Source organism: Nicotiana tabacum, chromosome 1, assembly GCF_000715075.1.
Source record: "Nicotiana tabacum cultivar K326 chromosome 1, ASM71507v2, whole genome shotgun sequence".
Taxonomy (NCBI): domain Eukaryota; kingdom Viridiplantae; phylum Streptophyta; class Magnoliopsida; order Solanales; family Solanaceae; genus Nicotiana; species Nicotiana tabacum.
The window spans coordinates 220,953,553-220,976,778 of record NC_134080.1 but is presented as its reverse complement, the minus strand read 5'-3'; the positions used below and the strand labels follow the sequence as shown (position 1 = coordinate 220,976,778).

General features: G+C 38.7%; 3 protein-coding genes across 5 annotated transcripts; all 3 read left to right on the top strand.

Moving 5' to 3' along the window:
- Window positions 1-10,941: 10,941 nt before the first annotated feature.
- Window positions 10,942-12,993, top strand: LOC107831831 (putative glutathione S-transferase parC). Of its 3 annotated transcripts, none has more exons than XM_016659625.2 (3): window positions 10,942-11,068; window positions 11,183-11,504; window positions 12,401-12,993. In XM_016659625.2, exons 2-3 carry the CDS (start codon window positions 11,190-11,192, stop codon window positions 12,746-12,748), a joined length of 663 nt encoding a protein of 220 aa, XP_016515111.1. In that variant the 5' UTR covers window positions 10,942-11,068; window positions 11,183-11,189; the 3' UTR covers window positions 12,749-12,993. The 3 variants fall into 3 exon arrangements, with proteins under 3 accessions (XP_016515111.1, XP_016515112.1, XP_075073530.1); XM_016659626.2 differs by having other exon boundaries at window positions 11,016-11,062; XM_075217429.1 differs by lacking the exon at window positions 10,942-11,068 and having other exon boundaries at window positions 11,075-11,504.
- A 5,385-nt stretch (window positions 12,994-18,378) lies between these two features.
- On the top strand, window positions 18,379-20,185 carry LOC107831834 (putative glutathione S-transferase). The gene is made up of 2 exons (XM_016659629.2): window positions 18,379-18,901; window positions 19,693-20,185. Exons 1-2 carry the CDS (start codon window positions 18,605-18,607, stop codon window positions 20,038-20,040), a joined length of 645 nt encoding a protein of 214 aa, XP_016515115.1. The 5' UTR covers window positions 18,379-18,604; the 3' UTR covers window positions 20,041-20,185.
- A 941-nt stretch (window positions 20,186-21,126) lies between these two features.
- On the top strand, window positions 21,127-22,589 carry LOC107831833 (putative glutathione S-transferase). The gene is made up of 2 exons (XM_016659628.2): window positions 21,127-21,495; window positions 22,137-22,589. Exons 1-2 carry the CDS (start codon window positions 21,160-21,162, stop codon window positions 22,479-22,481), a joined length of 681 nt encoding a protein of 226 aa, XP_016515114.1. The 5' UTR covers window positions 21,127-21,159; the 3' UTR covers window positions 22,482-22,589.
- Window positions 22,590-23,226: the final 637 nt, after the last annotated feature.

The following is a 23,226-nucleotide window of genomic DNA, read 5'->3' as shown; positions in this document are numbered from 1 at the left end:
TAGCCCTTTAGCTTCTTCGAGCTTCTTTTTCAATATGTTCAGTATCACTTTGTTGGAAGACTCGGCTTGGCCGTTGGCAGCGGGATGATATGGCGTGGAGAGTATCCGCTTGATGTGCCACTTTTCGAAGAACTCAGTCATTCTCTTTCCGACGAACTGGGGTCCATTATCGCAGCTGATTTCTTTGGGGATGTTGCAACGGTATATAATGTTTTTCCATATAAAGGCGATGACCTCCTGTTCTCGTACCTGAGTTTACGCACCTGCTTCCACCCATTTAGAGAAATAGTCCGTTAAAACAAAAAAAAACGTACCTTTCCTCGTCCTGTTGGCAGAGGGTCGACTATGTCCATCCCCCATTTTATGAAAGGCCATGGCGAGGTGATGGAATGGAGGAGTTCTCCTGCTTGATGTACCATAGGGGCGTACTTTTGGCATTGCTCGCATTGCCGAACATAGTCAGTGGCTTCTTTTTTCATAGTAGGCCAGTAATAGCCGGCGCGAATGAGGCATCGCACATGGGCGCGATTCCCTGTATGGCACCGCAGTGACCCTCATGTATTTCATCTAGTACTCGCCTTGTTTGGTGCGGTCCAAGACATTTGGCTAGGGGACCGCCAAATGTTGTCTTGTAGAGGTCATGATTTACCAGGCTGTATCGAGCTGCCTGCACCCGGAGTTTTTTTGGTTTCTTTTTTGTCTTGCGGGAGTGTTCCATCTTGTAAATAGGACACAATGCGGTTACGCCAATCCCAAGTTAGGTTCAAAGAGAGTACCTTAACGTGGTCTATGGCTGAGTGAAGGAGAGTGACCACGTTTTCCTTGTTAATATTCTTGGTGGCCGCAACTAATTTGGCGAGGCCGTCTGCTTCAATGTTTTGTGCCCTATGGATTTGATCGAAGCGGCATTCGTCAAACTCCCGTAGTAGTTTGTGGATTTTCGACTGATACCTCTGATGTTTCTGCTCTTTGATTTGGAAAGTCCCTGTGACTTGATTTACGACAAGCTGAGAGTCGCAGTGAGGGATGAGTCGTCGGTCGCCGTATTTGAGGGCTAACTTTAGACCTGTAATCACGGCCTCATACTCAGCCTCGTTATTAGTCATCTCGGGCATCGTATGGATTGGCGAATTACTTCGTCCGTAGGGACTTTGAGGACAAGTCCCAGTCCCGATCCCGATCCCGAGGCATTTGAAGTGCCGTCGGTGTAGAGGGTCCAGAGGTTGGTACCTGCAGAAGTTTGTTCCGCCTCTAGCAATATTTCTGTGCTGAAGTCGGCGACGAAATCAGCGAGCACCTACGACTTAATGGCAGTTCGCGGTTGGTAAGTTAAGTCGTGCTCGCTGAGTTCTATTGCCTATTTGGCGAGTCTGCCTGAGAGCTCAAGTTTGTGCAGGATACCCCTTAGGGGGAAGGTTGTTATTACTTTTATAGGGTGACATTGAAAATATGGTCTAAGCTTGCGTGAAGCTACGACTAGTGCCAGAGCTAGTTTTTCAAGGTGGGGGTACCTCGTCTTGGCATCTATCAAGGTCTTGCTGATATAGTAAATAGGAGATTGCGTACCTCTATTTTCGCAAACTAAGACTGCACTGACAGCGACTTCGAATACTGCCAAATATACGAGCAGACACTCACCTGGGTCTGCTTTGAGGAGTAGCGGTGGCGAGGACAGGTACACTTTTAGTTTCCTCAAGGCGTCGATGCATTCGTCGTTCCATTGCAGCCCGTGATCTTTTCTTAGCATGCTGAAGAATCTGTGGCATCTGTCCGAGGATCGTGAAATGAAGCTCGACAAGGCGGCTATTTGCCCCGTTAGCTTCTGTACCTATTTTTTGCTGGTCAGTACCTCAGGTATTGTGTCGATGGCTTTGATTTGATCCGGGTTGAATTCGATCCCTCGTTGTGATATGAGGAAACCTAGGAATTTTTCTGAGGCCACGCCGAAGGTGCACTTTTCCGGATTCAACTTCATCCCGTACTGCCTCAATATTTCGAAGGCTTCTTTAAAATGACCAATGTGGTCCTTCTTCTTTGCCGACTTTATCAGCATATCATCAATATAGACCTCCATTGTCTTGCCGAGCTGTTCCTTGAACATTTTGGTGACCAACCTCTAGTAAGTGGCCCCTGCGTTCTTGAGTCCGAACGACATTACTTTATAGCAGTAAGTCCCTTGGTGGGTGATGAAAGTCGTCTTTTCCTGATCCTCTTCGGCCATTAGAATTTAGTTGTAGCCGGAGTAGGCATCCAAAAAAACTCAGCAGTTCATGCCCTGCTGTAGCGTTGATCAGTTGGTCGATATGGGGTAACGGGAAGGAGTCTTTTGGGCATGCCTTGTTTAGATCGGTGAAGTCCACACACATTCGCCATTTCCCGTTCTTTTTTTTGACCATGACCACATTGGCGACCCATTGGGGGTATTTCGATTCTCTGATGGAACCGTTGGCGGGCAAGTTGTCCATTTCTTCGCTGACCGCTTCATTGATCGCGACATTGAATTTTCTCCTTATCTGCCATACCTGCGGATAGAGTTGATCGACATTCAGCCTATGAGTGGCGATGTCCTTTGGGATCCCTGACATATCTGAGTGGGAAAAGGCAAATAAATCGGCGTTGTTAGTTAAAAATTCACGATACTTACCTGGCTCCGAGAGGTTGTGTCCGATGTAAGCCTTTTTTTGTTGTCGGCGTCGTCCAACTGGACTGGGTTGAGATTATCTATAGTTGCCTTGCAGGCTTCTATGATGTCTGGGTCTCTGATAGCCTCTATTGGTGGGTCGGGTTTAGCTCCCGACACGGCTGATTGCTATGCCTCCGCACTAGCTCCTTTCAGCAGTTTAGTGTGCGCACAATCTTGGGCGATCCGATAGCATTCCTGGGCAGTGCGCGGTTCGCCTCGGATGTTGAATATTCCCCACGGGGTGGGAAATTTGATCACCTGATAGTAGCTCGAGGGGACGGCTCGCATGGCGTGTATCCATGGGCATCCTATGATGGCGTTATAGGTTGTTTCCTAGTTCATGACATGGAATGTGGTTTACAACGTGACTCCCCCTACTAGGACTAGTAGTGCTATTTCCCCGGAGGTCCGTTCTACTGCATTGTTAAAACCCATTAGTGTTATGCAACGCGGCATTATTTTATCCTCGAGCCTCATTTGCATGAGAACTCCCAAATGGATAATACACGCGCCGCTTCCGTCGTCTACCATGATTCTTTTTACATCTGTATCAGCGATGCGTAATGTTATAACCAAAGCATCATAATGAGGGAAAGACAAACCGTTGGCATCTAACTTTTCGAAGATGATACTGTCTTCGAAGTCATCATACCATCCGTGGGCGACCGTCCATTTGAGTTTGTGCGTGGTGGTGAACTTTACATGGTTGATTACCAAATCATCACCACCGGCAATGATCATCTGTATGGTATATGCCGGTAATGGTGGCTTTGTGGGTCCTTGAGATGGGTCACGTCCTCTGGCGAAGTTGGCCCTCCCTTTATCGCTGAGTAGTTCTTTCAGGTACCCCTGGTTCAACATCCTGACCACCTCTTGCCGTAGGCCTATGCAATCTTCGGTCTTGTGTCCTCTTTCCTGATGGAACTCGCAGAGGACGTTTGATCTTCTCGTGCTTGGGTCTGATTTCATTTTTTGTGGCCATTGTACCTTCGTGCCCAGTTTCTCCAGTGCGTACACTATCTCTGAAGGGGAAACACAAAAGTTATGAGCAGATAACAGTAGACGCATACCTCTATCATTTTAAAGGGGCGCGGTGTGTCGTAGCATGGCATCTGCATGCCTTGGAGGGGGCGGGTTAGATGTTCTGACATAAGGCTGATGCCTTTCCCGATTAAAACGCAGGGGTTGTAACCTTTGGCCCTCGTTACGTCGGTCTCTCCTTTCTTCGTTCTGAACAGACAGCCGTTGGGTTGGGTCGTTTAGATCGTCTTCGTCTGCCCTTACCTCGGTGCAGTAGGCATTATGATTCTCTTCCCATGTGGTTGGGGGGGGGGTACTTCATGAGTCTATTGAGCAACTTTTTGGTTGCCTTTGATCTGTTCCTGTTTAACCCATTTTGGAAGGCTGCGACTGCCATTCCTTCTGACACATTTGGCAGTCCCATCCTTATTCTATTGAATCGGGCCAGGAAGTCTCGAAGTCCCTTGCCCGCTGTTTGCCTGATGGCGAAGATATCGTTGACCCTAGCTTCGGCCTTCCTTGCTCCTGCATGCGCGGTAGCGAACTTATCTGCCATCTCCTCAAATGTTGATATCAATCGTGCTGGTAGCTGGGAGTACCATGTTAATGCTCCTCATGTCAGAGTTTCGCCGAACGTTTTTAGCAGCACAAATGACACTTGTTCTTTTGACAGGTCATTTCCCTTTACCGCAGTGACGTAATGGATTAGATGATCCTCTGGATCCGTGGTCCCGTCGTATATTCTCAAGTATGGTGGCATTTTGAAGGTTTTCGTGATGGGGGTGAGGAGAAGCTTTCTCGCTGTATGGCTGTTCGACGAATCGGCCCACATCGCGTTTTGGTAGTAGTTTGGGGACGCCAGGTATTTTGTCAACCCTTTCCTGGTGCTCTTTCATCTGATCACGAAGTGCTTTGTTCCCGTTTTCCATTTCTTCCATTTTCTTTAGGATGGTCATGAGTGCATCGTCGTTCGCGTCAGTGACAGTGCGGGTGTTGCTCGTTCTCGTGGTGCCTGGCTCGCTGATGGTAGCTGCCATTTTTGTCGTTGGCAAGTCTTTGACATTTCCTTGGGGTTTTTCGAGTATGTTGTTCAGAGCACTTGTCAGCCACTCCTCCAGTAGCTTTTTGATTGCTGGCGGTGTTTCTATCGTCGTGGACGTGGAAACTCCCCTTTCGCATAAGACCATCATGTCCTCGTGTTGAGAGAGTGAGATATCCTCCGGCGTATCCCCTGGTGTTGTATTCTCAGTGCCTTCCCTACTGGCTTCGTTGAGGGAGCTTAAAAGGTTGTTTGAGAGCTCTACTATCATCTTCAGCTTTGCTTCCTTTTCTGCCATTGTTGGTTTTTATGGGGTATGAAGAGTAGCAATGTTACTTTCGATATCCTAGATGAGAACTATGATTTCGGCTAACAAAATCCCCACAGACGGCGCCAAATTATTTGTCTCAAAAGATATTTAACTCTTTTTAAGCAAATCAATCAAAGATGAAGGGGTAAATCGTAGTCGAAGATAATAAACTCTAGGATGATTATAGAAGAAAGAACAATAATGGAAAGAGAAGGAGATTGGTAGAGAGATAATAAATGTAGAGAGAGAGAGATGATAATAATCTTGTACCTTCTGAACCCCCCTATTACAAGGTTCAAACCCCTCTTATATACTGAGAGGTGTCCCTTAATTATGAGGACGACCGATTATGATGTGTCTGCCCTACCGGATTTAATGCTGATGCGACGACATCTTTCCTTCCATCTCTGGGTCGTACCCTTGTATCGACTCGTGTGTCTTTAGCCACTCATACTACTCGCTATAGGACGTGGTCGACCAAATTCGGACCCATACAATAATAGTCATATTAAAAGGCAACATGATGTACTAAGCTTCCGCTATGTGCAGATTCCGGAGAAGGGCCGAACCATAAAAGCTTACTATATGCAGCATTACCCTGCATTTCTGCAAGTCCACGGCTCTAACCCGTGACCTCCTGCTCACATGACATCAACTTTACCAGTTATGCCAATACTCCCCTTAATTATTAAAAATAAAATAAAAATTTATAATTAAATCGTTTTCAATTATTGAAAGAGTTTAGAGAGGGAGTGTTGTTGGACTCTTTCTTAATGCCAAGAGTTACAACTTTACTTGTCCTTTCAAATGAATTAAGGTACACTAGTCAAGTCAAGACAGTCTGATTTCGTACGTGCTATTTCAGTGTACCAGCAGTGTCATGACTCCGCATCTTTCACTAGATCTTTTTCTTTTCACAAATCTCCTCAACAATGACTGCTCTTTTGGCTTACTAAATAGTCTTATTATAAAGACGACTGTGTTAGGATTTTGAGTTTATGATTTTTAAATTTTAAAAAAAGATAGCTACTGAGTTCGAGATAAATTGTTCATAAATATTAGGTGAATTTTTTTAACACGAATACAAAATTTGAATCAAAGCTATAAGGTTTTGCCGAGCCCGTTAGTGGAACTACAGCTCTGCCCTGAGTCCTAATACATAGAGGCACGACACAAGAATTTTACAGCAATAAATGCCAATTCTTCTGCCAGATCACAAAGCACAGCCCATGTTGCTTTAATTGTATGGTTCCATTTGAAAAGGTAAGATCCATTGGCCTCTCAAAGAGGTAAGTTTTGTTTGTACTGGCGAATGTAAGCAGAGGCGGATCTGAGATTTCAAGAGGATGTGTGCACTATTGTAAAGATGTGAACCTAGAATTCACAATTGTTGTGTTTAACTCTAGGCTCTTACCATAAACCCACGACACTTTTGAAATTATAGGTTCAAAATTATATTCTTTTTAAAATTTTAGTGATTTTCATGTATATATTTATACTTCGTGGCGAAAACAAGACTGTCCAAAGTAGGATTTGAACCGCCAGTTTCACTCGTAAAGGTGCATAGGATTTGAACCGCCAGTTTCACTCGTAAAGGTGCAACCAATAATTATTGTATCATAGGAGTCTTTAATCATGGGTGCACGAACATATATTTAAGTAATTCTGAAAAAATATAATATTGTTATACATGGTTTAGGAAAAGGAGCATGGGTTCACATGAACCTATATAATAAGATCTAGATACGCCCCTGAATGGAAGATACAGTTTCTTGCAGTATATCGGTTGGTTCAAAACCAGGATATTCCTAGGATTAAAAAGTATGTACATATTCCAATGACTGATATGCAAAATGCCATATTGGCATTACAATTATTACAAAATGCATTACATTTGCATTAGACTGATGTTCAAATTAAATGCACCACTACCCAACGAGGAACGTCATCAACTATGTCTTTAGTTATAGGCGGATCCCGAATTTAAGTTTATGGTTTCAAACCAGATATATTCTTTAAGTTATGTGTTCATATTTATTATTTCTTGTAAATACTGTGGATTCAAGTAAAATGCATATCCAAACATAACTTTAACTTCCAAAAACTATTTTTCAATACAATTTTAAAAACTCATTTTTTCAAGTGTTAACTAAATTTATGTCCAAATGCTAGCTATGTTTAAGGTTGTATGCATCTACAATTTTTGGATGGTGTATGAACATAAACTATGAAGTAGCACATGCAACTAAGAATATCATCTGCTCCACTTAATGCCTTCATTACTTCTTGATATCATTTAATATTCTTTGTAAAGAGTTGATATGATTGAAGAGAGTTATACAGAATTTGATAGGAAACTTGTGTAGTAGTTAATTTTGTTCATCTTTCCTATTATAAAAAAGAAATGATGAAGATTAGTGATTAGTACAAAGTCATTTTTATGCTGGCTATCTAGAAGACTGGAACCTTTCAGCATGACAGAGTTTAAAATAGTCAAAATCTATGAGATTCTATGAAAATATACATGGAGATTTTTGTTGAAGTTTTCGGGTGCCGATGATCCCGCTCTCCACGTGTGCGTCCACCTCTGCCTCCGGCCTTTTCAACTTTTGCTCTAATATTGTGGAATGGCTTTTAAGTTGGTCAAATAAGCTTTTAATCTCTTTTTAGTTTTTTTCGGTGTTTGATAAAGTCAAAAAGTACTTAAAATAAGTTTTAAAATGCTTAAAACAAGTTCAGCTTATTACTTTTGGCTTAAAAGTTATTTCTGCTGAAAAATTACTTTTTTAAGCCAATCCAAACATGCTCTTTGTTATATCCCGTATTGTATATTGGATTTGTCGTAAGATAATTGACATAAGTTCAAGGATAAGACTATTTTTGAGGTTATAATTATTAATTCTATTTATAACAAGTGATAAGTATGTGTCGTGAAGGTCATAGGGTAAACGAGTTGAAAAAAATGAGTTTTGTCGAAGTTTGATATTATGGGATAAAATACGGTCCGAGCTATAACACCCGATATTTATAGACTAGTGTCATACAAGGTACCACATGATCATGATAGTAACGTGTGTAAAATGTGTTAAAAGTGAGTAGTATTTTAAGTAATTTGAGATAATTCTCAATTATGTGGATAGTTAGTGATTTTAATGTGGGTTTAACTAATTAATTAGATTATTTGGATAAACTTGATTAGCCACCTAACGTGGCAGCCCAAGGGGTCTTGATTTAGAGCCCATATAGTGACTCCTAATACATGTGAAAGATGGCATCTTTAAGGGGAGAAATTCAAAAATAGTCAGATTTACAATTGGTCGTTCAAAAATAGCCAGTTTTAAAAGTAATCGAAATTTAGTCACTTTTTATGTAAAAATAAATCTGAGCAAAAACACTGTTCAAAATCCGTAAAATACGCCAGTATATTATACTGTAGTTCCAGTATAAGTATGCTTGAACTCCAACATATTATACTGGAGTTCCAAGATAAGTATGCTGGAACTCCAGCATAATATGATGGAGTTCCAACATAAGTACACTAGAACTCCAGCATAATATACTGGAGTTCCAGCAAGTATAATTGTCCAGTATAATATACTGGAGTTTGGAGCACCGGTGCTCCAGTCTTCAGTATATTATACTGGAGTCAGCAGAGTATATCGGTCCAGCATAATATGCTGGAGTTCATACACAGGTGCACCGAACTCCATTATATTATGCTAGACCGGTTTCTGTTGCAGCAAAATAGTGACTATTTTTCATTGACTTCGTAAACGCTAGCTATTTTTGAATGACTAGTCCGAAAACTGATTATACCGTGCTATTTTCACATCTTTAGGAGATAACTGTAGGCCAAGTCATACCTAAGTGGCCCACATTCACTTTGATAAAGACAATTCAAGTAAGATGTACAATCTTGCAAAGGCTACTATTTTTAACAGCACACGGATTGTGCCATTTTCATGTCTCTTTTACCATTTTCTATCCAACCCCTATAGCAAAGAAAATTCCAACTTCATGTTCATAGAAATTTCAGCAAAACACTACGTAGCATATCAAAAGGGACTAAATTTTGAGACAACAAATGGAAAATCTCAACAAGACTTCATATGAATCTTTATAATGATAGAATAGCGTGGTATGTGAGTTTAAGAGAGCACGGTACAATCTTTCACAAAAATATCATACAGATTTTTTCCTATTTCAACCCGCCGTTACGTGTTTTGTCGCAATTAACGCGTGTTAGAGGGAGTGACAAGAGAATCAGCTCAGGTATGTTAAGGCTAATCCTTACTTCTTTTGGCATAGTCCAAGTAACGAAACGTAAATATAATATTATTTTATAAGTAGTTCTACTCTTAGCAGTTAAGGATGTCTATGTTATTCATTCCTGTAAAATGATATTCAAGCATGTCTAAGTATGTTCCTAAGTCTATTGAGGTATATGATAAGAATGTTAATGTTTATAATATGGTGATACATGCATCTTCATGCATTTCACCACCGATCTACGGCCGGTTGGGCAGTTATACATTTACCATCGAGCTACGGTCGGTCGGGCAACCATGCATTTACTACCGCGCTACGGCCGGTCGGGCAGTTACCACTAATCAGTTGGGTAGTCATGCATCATACGATATGGATAAATAGTCTCAAAGAGAAGCATTATATATATATATATATATATATATATATATATATATATATATTAGTATAATAAGTATGCATATACGGTGGCACTTCAGAGATTCACGTTGATTCTTATATGTCTGTAATTAATGTTGACCTATTGTTATGTTTCAGTTCTGCCTTACATACTTAGTACATTATTCGTACTGACGTTCTTTTGTTGGGGACACTGCATTTATGCCTGTAGGTATAGATAATCAGTTTGATGAACCCTCATAGTAGACGAGATTGGCATTCAACGAAGAATCGGTAAGACTCCGCCTCATTCGGAGTGCAGCCGAGTCTATGAGTCATCGTGCAGAGTTTTGCTACAGACTTATGGGTAGGCCGGTACCTTGTCCCATTTGATATCAAATAATCTTAGAGCCTTTATAGACAGAGGTTCATTTTGTACAGTATGTTAGAGTCCTTGACGGCCCATATGTTTTCATGTTTTAAGAACGATGGTTCATTGATACAACGTTTTTCCATTTATAGTTATATATTATGAGTTGTGGCCATATTGGCTCATAATAGTTACAGAAGAAAAAATAAATGAGTTACAGAGTGGTTTGCTCGAGCTAGTCAACACCGGGTTCCAATAGGTTGGGGCGTGACACTCTTATGCCCCACAATATAAAAATTGAGATATGAACTTATGGCATTAAATTTAAAATCAATAAAACAAAAGTCTGTTTAGCAATTGTGTTGTCTCCCACTAATGGTCGTAGATGAAAGTGACATTGGGTGGCTATTCTTGTTTATTACCAATAATTGCTAATCATTTGGATTAAGTTCATGTATTTGTCTTTGATGAGATTTTATATGATATAAGATATTTTATGGGATTGGCTAAGAAAGTTGTATAGAAGTTTATTTTTTTATACTTCAAATAAAAATTCTTAAGTCGAGGTCTTTCAAAAACTATCTTTCTAGAGATAAAATTTGCGTAAACACTGGCCTCTCCAGACTCCATTTATTAGATTACAATAAGTTTGTTGTTATTTTATATAATAATCTGAATATCTTCCCTCCATCTGGTGATGTAAGTATGGTCCTCATCTTATTCAGATTATAATATACATAATTAGATATTTTAGGATAGAGATCAATTAAAAAAGGATGAGAACTCATTTTCTAAGAAAATGGAGCCTGCCTATGTTGAAACTTTGAATTTTGTTGCACACAAAGTTTGAAACTCTGACTTGTGTGTTGGCCACGTGTCAAGATTCTTGAATATCAAGTAAGTTAGGAAAAAGAATAAAGTTCCAATGCTATTTATTATAGAGCCTCAACCAAACCATTTAAGCTAAACTAGTTTCTGTTCTACTACGTTTATAAGGTAAAGGTAAGGTCTGCGCATATATTATCCTCCCTATTCGTGAGATTACACTGAATTTGTTGTTTTTACCTTTGTAGTTTCTATTCTAAACTTATTAACAACTTAAGCTTTCTTTCACAGCACAAGAATGGAGAATGAGGTGATTCTATTGAACTTTTGGCCTAGTATGTTTGGAATGAGAGTAAAGGTTGCACTAGCTGAAAAGGAGATCAAATATGAATATAAGGAAGAAGATTTGTTTACTGCTAAAAGTCCTTTGCTTCTGAAAATAAATCCAATCCACAAAAAAGTCCCAGTTTTAATTCACAATGGAAAAATTGTTTGTGAATCTCTAATTGTAGTTGAATATATTGATGAAGTTTGGAATGACAAAGCTCCATTGTTACCCTCTGATCCTTATGAGAGAGCACAAGCTAGGTTCTGGGCTGATTACACTGATAAGGTAAATCTTAAAATTATGTTACCTTACCATGTCCTTAAAAACAAATTGTTACCCTTTGATTGCGACAGGGTATTGTAAGTGACAGAGTGGCCTTGTTGCCACGATCTACTGAGATTCAGCCCTTTGTCGATCCGATTCGTCAAAAAAAAAAACCTCTTATCCTTTGCTTGTACCTCTTTAAATTTACAATTTATTTGTTATCCTTCTCAACATGATTATTTCTTATGTATGAATCATTGGCCGCCGGACGGGTGGCAATTGGTTAATGACTTTCGGCGGCAGCAGAAACTATTTGATTCTCTACAAGATCGTAGAACAATTTATTCAAGACTCAATAAATCTCTTAATGTTCTCCAAAATTTTCTTCAATTCTACTCTACAATTCTCAATAATTGACAACTTGGAAATAAGTTGTTAGGTGTTTACCTTGATTTCTTGTAATATTTAATTTTCCTTTCTCTTTAAAGAAGGAAAACATATAATCTCCCGTATTTGACTAGTCATTTTTTTCTTGGAGTAAATTTTTTTAAATATTTATAATTTAAAAATCATTCCTTCTCATTTAGTTGCATTCAGGATATAGTGCCTAGGGGGAGAATTTGTGTGACACGAGTACCGTGTCACTTGTGTGAACCTCTTTATATCTTTAAGAGTGAACTTTTGGGAGGTTTTTCCTTGTTATTTTGTACTCTCTTTTATATAGTGAATTACTTATCTCTTTTATATAGTGAATTACTTATCTCCACCGGTGAATGTAGTTCAATTGACCAAACTACGTTAAATGTTCGTGTTTCTTTTCGTATATTTCTTTTTTGTTATCTCATTTATCATCGTTGAATGTATGCTTTGCTAGCTTTTGTATAACACCTGATTCTTTCGAACCACGTTAAATGCAGTTATATGATTATGGGAGAAAAATATGGGCAACCAAAAGAGAAGAGTTGAAGGAAGCTAAGAAAGAATTGATAGATCCACTCAAGTTACTAGAGCTAGAAGTATTAGGAGACAAGCCGTACTTTGGAGGTGAAAACTTTGGTTTTGTGGATATTGCCTTGATTGGATTCTACTGCTGGTTTTATACATATGAGAATTTTGCCAACTTCAGCATAGAGGCCGAGTGCCCGAAACTTGCTGCTTGGGGCAAGAGATGTATGCAGAGGGAGAGTGTCTCCAAATCTCTGCCCGACCCTCATAAGATTTATGAGGTACTACTAGAATTTAGAAAGAATTATGGAGTAGAATAAACATATTCATGTGGTTCAGAATTGGAGTATGAGTAGATATTTTTCTAGGAATAAAGACAATCGCCTGGCGCTGGCTTGTTTTGTACAAATAACAACAACGAACTCAGTGTAATCTCATAAATGGGGTCTGGGGAGGGTAATGTATACGTAGACCTTACCCCTACCTTATAAACGTTGGCTTATTGAGTACTATATTTATGTAATAAAGTGACTATTTGAATATAAAGACCTATTTTATGTCATAAGGATATGAATAATGTGAACATATATGTTGTTTTTCCTTTTCATAAATTGTTGAAATACAGGGTTGAGTTTGTTGCGGAAGCCAAATGTATATAGTGTGAATAAGTCACAACTATTATACCAAAAATTATGACAGCCACCAAATAATAAATAAGACAATAAAGCAACAATAAAGGGAACACCAGAATTTACGAGGTTCGGCTAATTTTGCCTACTCCTCGGACACAACCAATATTTTATTTCACTCCAAAAATACAAGTGAAATAATACTAAAGAGAGAATATACAAATGCCTTGAACAGATGAAAAAGCAAATGAGAGGTGTGTCTAAATCCTAAACATTAGGTCTTCTTTTATAGGGAAAATTTCCCAACCAAAATGGCTAACCCACCGATGTGGGATTTTGCCAAATTCCACAAATCTCCACCTTGGCAAAATTCCACATCTTCAATCTTCTCTCAATAACAAATTTTGGTTGTGTCTTCATCTTCAATCTTCAGTGTTCAACAATGTTGATCAAATCCAAACAATGTTGAAACTTGATAGCAGTCACCACTTTTGTCAGCATATCAGCAGGATTCTCTGTAGTATGAATTTTCTTCATCGTGACTCCACCTTCTTCTATGATTTCTCGTACAAAATGATACCGAACATCAATGTGCTTCATCCTTGCATGATAAACTTGGTTCTTCGCTAATTAAATAGTACTTTGACTATCACAAAAAATTGTGATACCTTTTTGTTCAACACCAAGCTCCTTTAGCAATCCTTGAAGCCAAATTGCCTCCTTCACAGCCTCTGTAATAGCCATATACTCTGCCACTGTTGTAGACAAAGCAACTGTTGACTGCAAAGTAGACTTCTAACTAACTGGTGCCTTTGCAAAAGTAAACACATAACCAGTAGTTGATCTTCGTTTGTCCATATCACCCGCAAAATCTGAGTCACAATATCCAACTACAGACTGATTGTCTTCCTGCTCAAAAACTAACCCGACATCTACAGTATTATGAATATACCGTAGAATCCACTTCACAGCTTGCCAATGCTCCTTCCCTGGATTGTGCATATATCTGCTAATAACTCCAACAGCTTGTGAAATGTCAGGCCTTGTGCAAACCATTGCATACATCAAGCTACCAACAACATTTGAGTATGGTACCTTTGACATATACTCTCGTTCAGCTTCATCCATTGGCGACATAATAGTACTTAGCTTAAAATGGGAAGCAAGTGGAGTACTAACTAGCTTAGTCTTGTCATCTATGCCAAAACGTTGAAGTACTCTCTTCAAATATTCCTTTTGAGATAAACAGAGTTTCTTTGAACGTCTATCTCTAATTATCTCCATGCCAAGAATTTTCTTTGCCTCACCCAAATCCTTCATCTCGAACTCCTTCTTCAGTTGAATCTTCAACTTATCAATTTCTTCCAAATTCTTGGAAGCTATCAACATATCATCAACATATAGGAGAAGATATACAAAGGAACCATCTTTAAGCTTGTGCAAATACACACAATGATCGTATTTGCTTCTCTTGTACCCTTGCCGCAACATAAACTCGTCAAATCGCTTGTACCATTGTCTAGAAGATTGTTTCAATCCGTACAACGATTTTTCAAGTTTGCACACCATATTTTCTTTTCCAGCAACTTTGAATCCTTCTGGCTGAGTCATGTAGATTTTCTCCTCCAAGTTTCCATGTAAAAACGCAGTTTTTACATCCATTTGAACTGGTTCCAAATCCAATTGTGCTACCAAAGCCAACATAATTCTAATGGAGGAATGTTTTACAACTAGAGAAAACACTTCATTGTAATCAATTCCCTCATTTTGAGCATATCCTTTGGCCACCAATCTTGCTTTGTAGCGAACATCTACTTGGTTAGGAAATCCTTCCTTCTTTGCAAATACTCATTTGCACCCAATTGCTTTCTTTCCCTTCGGGAGATTGGCCAATCTCCATGTATGATTCTGATGAAGAGACTGTATTTCATCATTCATGGCAATCCTCCACTTATCTTCTTCTAAACTTTGGACAACGTCTTTATAAGTAGTAGGAACATCATCAGCTACAATTGAGGTTGCACAAGCAACCGTCTCTATGAGACGAACAGGTTTCGTTATTGTTCTTTTTGGCCTGCTAGTTGCTATTGATTCAAGTTGTTGTTGAGGTTCCTGAGTTGGAATCTCCTCTACTGGCTCTACTTCTAGAGGATAATCTTCATTTGTTTCCTTCTCTGCTTCTTGTGTAGGAAAAATAAATTTTCCCTCAAACTCCACCTGCTTAGAAGCACCTTTATTTTGTTTGGTATCTTCTGTTACCTTATTTACCATAGCAGATTCATCAAAGGTAACATCCCTGCTGAATATTACTTTCTTTGTCATAGGACACCATAAGCGATATCCTTTGACTCCAGAAGTAATTCCCATAAAAATAGCCTTCTTTGCCCTTGGATCCAATTTTGACTCTGTCACATGATAATATGCAGTTGAGCCAAACACGTGCAAAGAGTCATAATCTACAGCAGGCTTTCCATACCATTTTTCAAATGGTGTCTTGCCATCAATAGCAGCAGATGGTAATCGATTAATGAGGTGGCATGCATATGTAACTGCCTCAGCCCAAAATTCTTTGCCCAAGCCAGCATTGGACAACATACACCGTACCTTCTCCAGCAAGGTCCGGTTCATACGTTCTGCCACTCCATTCTGTTGTGGTGTATGTCTAACAGTGAAGTGTCGGACGATGCCATAATTTTCACAGACCTTACTGAAATGATCATTTTTGTATTCACATCCATTGTCTGTGCGAATACACTTAATCCTCTTGCCTGTTTAATTCTCCACCATCGTCTTCCATTTGAGAAAAATTCCCAACACTTCATCTTTGCTCTTCATTGTATACACCCATACTATTCGGGAAAAATCATTAACAAAAGTTACAAAATAGTGCTTCCCACCCAATGAGGGTGTTTTGGAAGGACCCCAAATATCAGAGTGTACATAATCCAAAATGCCTTTAGTATTATGGATCGTTGTACCAAATTTAACCCTTGTCTGCTTCCCTTTAACACAATGCTCACAAAACTCCAAGTTGCAAGCCTTGACTCCTTTTAACAATCCTTGATCTGATAGAGTTTTCAAGGATTTTCCTCCAGCATGTCCCAAGCGCATGTGCCATAGCTTGTTGCTTCAGCCTCTTTGTCGTTACTGGATGTCACTGTCGCTGTCCCAATAACTGTACTGCCACGATAGCGGTACATATTATTACTCTTCCGATTAGCCTTCATTACTACTAGTGCACCGGAGCATACTTTCATCACTCCATTTTCTGCAATGATTTTGAACCCTTTTGATTCCAGGGCTCCCACAGAGATGAGATTCTTCTTCAAATCTGGTACATATCGAACATCTGTTAATGTTCTGATCATTCCATCATGGTTCCTTAATCGTATTGAACCAATGCTATATGAGGTAAGAGAGTTGTTATCCGTTGTGTGAATGACTCCATATTCTCCTTCTTGAAATTCCACAAACCAGTCCCTGTTGGGACACATATGATGGCTACAAGCTGAGTCCATCAACCATATGTCTGATGATGTTGATGACTCTGTTGTAACTAATGAGAAGTCTGAATCATCACAATCAACTACATTTGAATCCATAATGGCCTTTCCATTATTATATTTGGCCTTATTCTTCAACTTCGGACAGTCTTTCTTCCAGTGCCCTTTTTCTCGACAAAAGGCACATTCATCTTTGCTGGGTCTGGATCTTGACTTGGATCTTCCCTTCTTTGTCCTCATTTGATTTTGAGGACGACCCCTCACAAACAGTGCTTCTCCTTCTCCGCCCTTCTGTTTTTCTCGCTTTCTTTGTTCATAGCTGTACAAAGCCGAACAAACTTCTCTGAGAGAAATTTCGTCATTTCCATGGAGTAGAGTAGTTTCAAGGTGCTCGTACTCATCAGGAAGTGACGCCAACAACATTAAGGCCAAGTCACCATCATCATAAGTTGTATCCATATTTTGCAAATCTGTGACCAACTTATTGAAACTGGTGATATGTTCATTCATTGTGGTACCAGGAACATAGGTGAAGTGAAACAGTCTCTTCTTCATGTACAATTTATTTTGACTGTTTTTCTTCAAAAAATTATCCTCCAGTGCTTTCCATAATTTACTAGGCAGAAGTTTCCTTTGTGTATGGATATTTCTGCTCTCTAGCAAGGTAGGATCGAATGGTACCGCAAGCAACACGGTTGATAATTCTCCAATCTTCTTCTCCAATAACATCTGGTTTCTTTTCTTCAATGGCCAGATCTAGCCCTTGTTGAAAAAGGACATCTAGAACCTCGCCTTGCCACATCCCAAAATGTCCGGACCCGTCAAATATTTCTACCGCAAATTTCGCATTTGACACAATTCTTGTCATAAGCGAAGATGCCAATGATGACGTATTATTGACACTTGATGTAGATTCTTCTTGTTTATTGTCTCCCATCTTTGACACAAATATTATTTAATAGCTGACGACACAAATCAAGAATATTTCCTTTCTGGTGTGGAAGATCAGACTAAGCTGCAACTACGGAGCATACTCAGACAGAACCTTGACTCAGTTACCAAGATAAATCTTTTCTAATGTGGAAGATCAGACTATGCTGCAACCACAGAGCATACTTAGACAGTACCTTGGCTCTGATACCAATTGTTGCGGAAGCCAAATGTATATAGTGTGAATAAGTCACAACTACTATACCAAAAATTATGACAGCCACCAAATAATAAATAAGACAATAAAGCAACAATAAAGGGAACACCAGAATTTACAAGGTTCGGCTAATTTTGCCTACTCCTCGGACACAACCAATATTTTATTTCACTCCAAAAATACAAGTGAAATAATACTAAAGAGAGAAGATACAAATGCCTTGAACAGATGAGAAGGCAAATGAGAGGTGTGTCTAAATCCTAAACATTAGACCTTCTTTTATAGGGAAAATTTCCCAACCAAAATGGCTAACCCACCGATGTGGGATTTTGACAAATTCCACAGAGTTAATATCGTGCCTTATACATGTTCAAGTTGAGCCATTTTAATCTTGAACTAATGGTTTCCTGTTCTACCCCAGCCATTCTTCATTAAATGCAGATGTCTGGCCAAATTCAAGGGTAAAGTGTTTGTCCTGATTTTCTTATCATATTTGATTTTTCTGTTCCTTGAAGGACCTTGAAGGAAGGACAACATGTTTACCATCATCATCAACTACTTAAAGCATCAAATAAGTTTTAAAAAAATTCTCTACAAAGATGGAAGTAATAATCAATTATGACTCATAAATCATAATGTAAGCAGTGGCATACTTGTCTTAACATGTGATACCAGCTCTACCACAATACTTAGATAAATAACTTCTATTGAGTTGTGTCTTCTTCCTCCTTTTAATTAAGTCAGGAAACATAGGGATTTCAAATATTATATATGGAAGTACAAACCAAATTTTGCACAGTCTAATTTTCCGACGACCCTTTTGTCCCCCTAAATCCGCCTTTGTTTCGAAAACAAACTCTCTACCTGTACAAGGTCGAGATAAGGTCTGCGCTAGTAATGGAGAACGATGAGGTGATTCTATTGGATTTCTGGGCTAGCATGTTAGGAATGAGGGTAAGGATAGCACTAGCCGAAAAAGAGATCAAATATGAGTACAAGGAAGAAGACTTGTTAAGAATGAATCCAATTCACAAGAAAATCCCAGTTTTGATTCACAATGGAAAACCTATTTGTGAATCTATCATTGCAGTTGAGTACATTGATGAGGTTTGGAAGGACAAAACTCCATTGTTATTGCCCTTTGTTCCTTATGTGAGAGCACAAGCTAGGTTCTGGGGTGACTACATTGACAAGGTAAATCCTAATATTATGCTTTTCTTCTCTTAATGTAAACAAATTATTAGTATTAGAATAAAATAGATAGGAGTATGATCGAGTAGATATAGAGGACCATATCGTTAGAATCGAAATAATCAGGTGTCATGAAGAAGCCAACAAAGCATACCTTCAATGACGATAAATCAAATAACAAAAGAGACACAAATATTTAACGTGGTTCGGTCAATAGAAAGGAGTAGGATCGAGTAGATATAGAGGACTCATATAACAGATCCAGTAGTTGATTGTTGTTCTTTAATGTGAGTTAGTGTAACCATGGGCGTAACTACATGGCCCGAAAGGGTTTAATTGAATTCCTTTCGTGGAGAATTATACAATGCAAATAGGGTAAAAAAATCATTTCTATTTGTATATGCATAAAATGTTGATTCCCTTTGACATAAAACTTCTACCGATGAGGCACTTCTTGCTCATTTCTTAAGGTCGTAGGTTCCAATTCCAGGTGCGACATTCTTGCATTTTTCTAACCTTGTTTGAATTTTGGCTCTGCCACTAGCACAAGTGCAGAAGGGGAGCCCTGGAGCAACTGTAAAGTTGTCTCCGTGTGACCTATAGATCACGAGTTCAAGCCGTGGAAGTAACCACTAATGTTTGTATTAGGGTAGGCTGTCTACATCACACCCTTTGGGGTGCGACCCTTATCCGGACCCTGTGTGAATGCTGAATGCTTTGTGCATCGGGCTGCCCCGTGCCGACTAGCACAAGTACAAATAAATATTTGTTTGGCACATCTTTGAAAATTGCAGATGTATAATTTTGGGCGAAAAATATGGACAACCAAAGGAGAAGAGCATGAGGAAGGAAAGAAGAAATTTATAGATTCACTCAAGTTAATGGAGCTAGAAGCATTGGGAGACAAGCCTTACATTGGAGGGGAAAACTTTGGTTTTGTGGATATTGCCCTGATTGGATTCTACAGCTGTTTTTATGCCTATGAGACCTTTGGTAACTTCAGCATAGAGGCCGAGTGCCCCAAGCTCGTCGCTTGGGGCAAGAGATGTATGCAGAGGGAGAGCGTCTCGACGTCTCTAGCTGACCCTCATAAGATATATGAGATGCTACAAGTATTTAGAAAGAATCATGGAATGGAATAAACATACGCATGTGCTTCATAATCCATGAATAGCACTTAGTTTTGCCTCCCACTTCATGTATTTTGGATATGAATAATGTGAACAGATGTGTGTTCTTCCTTTTCTGAATTCTGGTCTATTACGTAAATATGAATTGAAAATTTCAGATAGCTAGCGGCTAGGTGATTTCTTTCGCTTAAGTTTAGGTGGATAGAGTTATCTGAGCCAACAAGTATTGCTGGAATTGCTGAAGTTCGTGCAAACTGGCCCGGCACCACTAATAGGGCAACCCGGTACATAAAGCATCGATCCCGTGTTCATGCACGGTCAGGGAAAGGGTCTTTCACAATAGTGGCTCGGCACCACTATTGTGAAAAAAAAGAAGGAAAAGGATTCGGATAGTTAGCTCTATTTTACTACTACATATGTTACTTTACTACACCATAAATTTGGAGCCTTGACTGAAATTAAGTAAAAATAACAATATTGGCTTGACATATAGAGTGACATTCAGTACAAGATATCCACAACTCTTAGATCCCTGGCCTAGCCAAGACAAGACTTGAAAATCTTGGTCCTATCGATCTAGGCAAAAGAACCTACATTTGCAAAGTAATCTTTAGTAATTTAATCAGATTTGCATTCTGCCTCATTACTTGTTTGAGTAAAGATGAAAGTATATTTACTATAATAAGTCGATTTTACCTAATATAAAATAACCTATATATTGTCGGCGCACAAAATTTAAACTCTTTAAAATATTATGCAATTTGATATGCTAGTTGCTATCTAACAGACTGGAACCTTTAGCCATGCCAGGTCAGAGGCGGATCTAGGATTGAAACTTAATGAGTACAACTTTGTTGAACTAATTATGCCATTAAAATTATGGGTTCAAATTTAATATTTGTTGAAATTTTAAGAGATTTTTACATATATATTTACACTCCATATCGAAAGTTATGGATCAGCTGTCCGCCCTATGCCAGGTAGATATTGTCACAATCTATGAAAGTCTGGCTCCAGTACATTTCGTTAATACATAAGCTAAAATTTACAAAATCCAGCAGTTCAAGAATAGATTTATATAAGCATCAACATCTATCAAATTGATCAACTAAAACTTCCTATTGTTAATAAATGAGTTTTCTTGATCAAGAAATGGCAGAAAATGAGGTGACTCTATTGAACTTCTGGCCTAGTATGTATGGCATGAGAGTCAGAGTAGCACTAGCTGAAAAAGGTGTTAAATATGAGTACAAAGAAGAGAACTTAGGTGAAAAAAGTCATTTACTTTTGGAAATGAATCCAGTTTACCAGAAAATACCAGTTTTGATTCACAATGGAAAACCAGTTTTTGAATCATTAAATGTAGTCCAGTATATTGATGAGGTCTGGAAGGACAAAGCTCAACTTCTTCCTTTTGATCCTTATGAAAAATATGAAGCTATATTCTGGGCTGACTATGTGGAAAAGGTAATAATTTTTTTTTTCAAGAGTTTAGCTTCTACCCACCGACAATGTCAAATCTTATACACTATCAGGTTGCCTAAAAGATAATTACATGAATATGTCATAAAATTTTGGATCAGTATTACCTCTATAACATGTTGAAATACATTGACAGTGTAAAAATCTTTACGTTGTTAGTGTATATAAGTTAAGTTCTTCTCCGAATAGATTATTTAGAAAGATGCTTGATAGAAATAAATTTTATGTGCTTATCAAACGTCAAGTTTCCAAATAATAAAGAGGAAAGTGTGTTGTTGCCGGCGTAGGTTCAATTGAACTCATTGCTTTCATTTTAGACTATATTACATATGTAGCAAAACTCAGGGGCGGACATACTTACAAGGAAGTGGTGTCACGCGACACCGTTTTGTAGGAAATTTTTACTAAATATATGTATTAATACTATGAAAAAACCAATAAATTGAAAAAAATGACACCACTTGACATAGATTGCCTCCTGTTGTGTTGGTTATGTGCCTGATTTTGCTTTAAGCAGTCAGAGGTTCAAACCTCAACTAGCATGTATTTTTTGGCTAACATTTGAGAGAGTCTTTGTGGTTAAAAATTGTGATTACTCAAAATTAACTCAGGAACTTTTCTGGCAGGTGTTTGATTCGGGGCGTAACCTATGGATGAATAAAGGAGAAGAGCAGCAGACAAAGAAGAAAAACTACATAGATAGCTTAAGGATGTTGGAAGGAATTCTTGGAGAAAAACCTTATTTTGGAGGTGAAAAAATTGGATTCTTGGACATTGCTTTAATAGGATTCTGCAGTTGGTTTTATACATATGAGAAGTTTGGAGATTTTAATACAGAGGATGAAACCCCAAAGCTGATTGCATGGATGAAGAGGTGCATGCAAAGGGAGAGTGTCTACAAATCTGTTGCTGAACCTCTTAAGGTTTATGACTTTGCTTTGCAGATAAGAAAGCATTATGGAATAATGTAGACGAATCTTCGCAAACTCGAAACTTTTGTATGCTCTGATATCATATTTTAATATGTGAACCACCTCATCTAAAAGATTAAATTATGAGAAATAAAATACTTTTATTTATTTATATTTTACTTAATTTACAACATAATTGTCCCTAACTGGAGGACCTGGTTCTTCAAACTTGGCATACAATAGCAATAATCCTAAGAACCGTTGTCTCTTAATTTTGCAATATGGACCAGGTATTAGGTATTTGAATGAAATGAATATGAATATATAAGACCGGGTAAATGCTGAGGATTCATATAGTAGATCTGATAGGTGATTGATGTTCTTTTATGTGAGCACAACCAGCGGTGTAGCTACATGATTCGAGGGGGTTCAATTGAATCCTTTGTCAAATAATTATACTTCGAAATAAGAGAAGTTGTTACTGCAGAGACAAAGATGACTTAAAAATAGTTGTGTCATAGGTTCAAATTCTTCCAGTAGCATTCTTGTATTTTTTTTAAATCCCTTTGTTAGAATTCGTAGGCACTCAGCCACTAGCACAACATATAACTCTTCATGTGCGCTATCTTGAAGCTGCACTTGTATGATTTTGGGCGAAAAACAAGGGCAACCAAAGGGACAAATGTAGTATTTTTCAGTAGATCCAACTGAACTCACTAATTATATATATATATATAATACACGTACCCACCAAGCTTTGTGGTGGAATAGATAAGATCCTTCAAACCTTAACCAGAAATTTCCG

Excerpts from the sequence above, each read along its gene's own strand:
- LOC107831831 (XM_016659625.2), top strand. The coding sequence starts at position 11,190 with ATGGAGAATGAGGTGATTCTATTGAACTTTTGGCCTAGTATGTTTGGA. Across the intron at positions 11,505-12,400 it reads GGGCTGATTACACTGATAAG|TTATATGATTATGGGAGAAA; the intron begins GTAAATCTTAAA and ends CGTTAAATGCAG.
- LOC107831834 (XM_016659629.2), top strand. The coding sequence starts at position 18,605 with ATGGAGAACGATGAGGTGATTCTATTGGATTTCTGGGCTAGCATGTTA. Across the intron at positions 18,902-19,692 it reads GGGGTGACTACATTGACAAG|ATGTATAATTTTGGGCGAAA; the intron begins GTAAATCCTAAT and ends TGAAAATTGCAG.
- LOC107831833 (XM_016659628.2), top strand. The coding sequence starts at position 21,160 with ATGAGTTTTCTTGATCAAGAAATGGCAGAAAATGAGGTGACTCTATTG. Across the intron at positions 21,496-22,136 it reads GGGCTGACTATGTGGAAAAG|GTGTTTGATTCGGGGCGTAA; the intron begins GTAATAATTTTT and ends CTTTTCTGGCAG.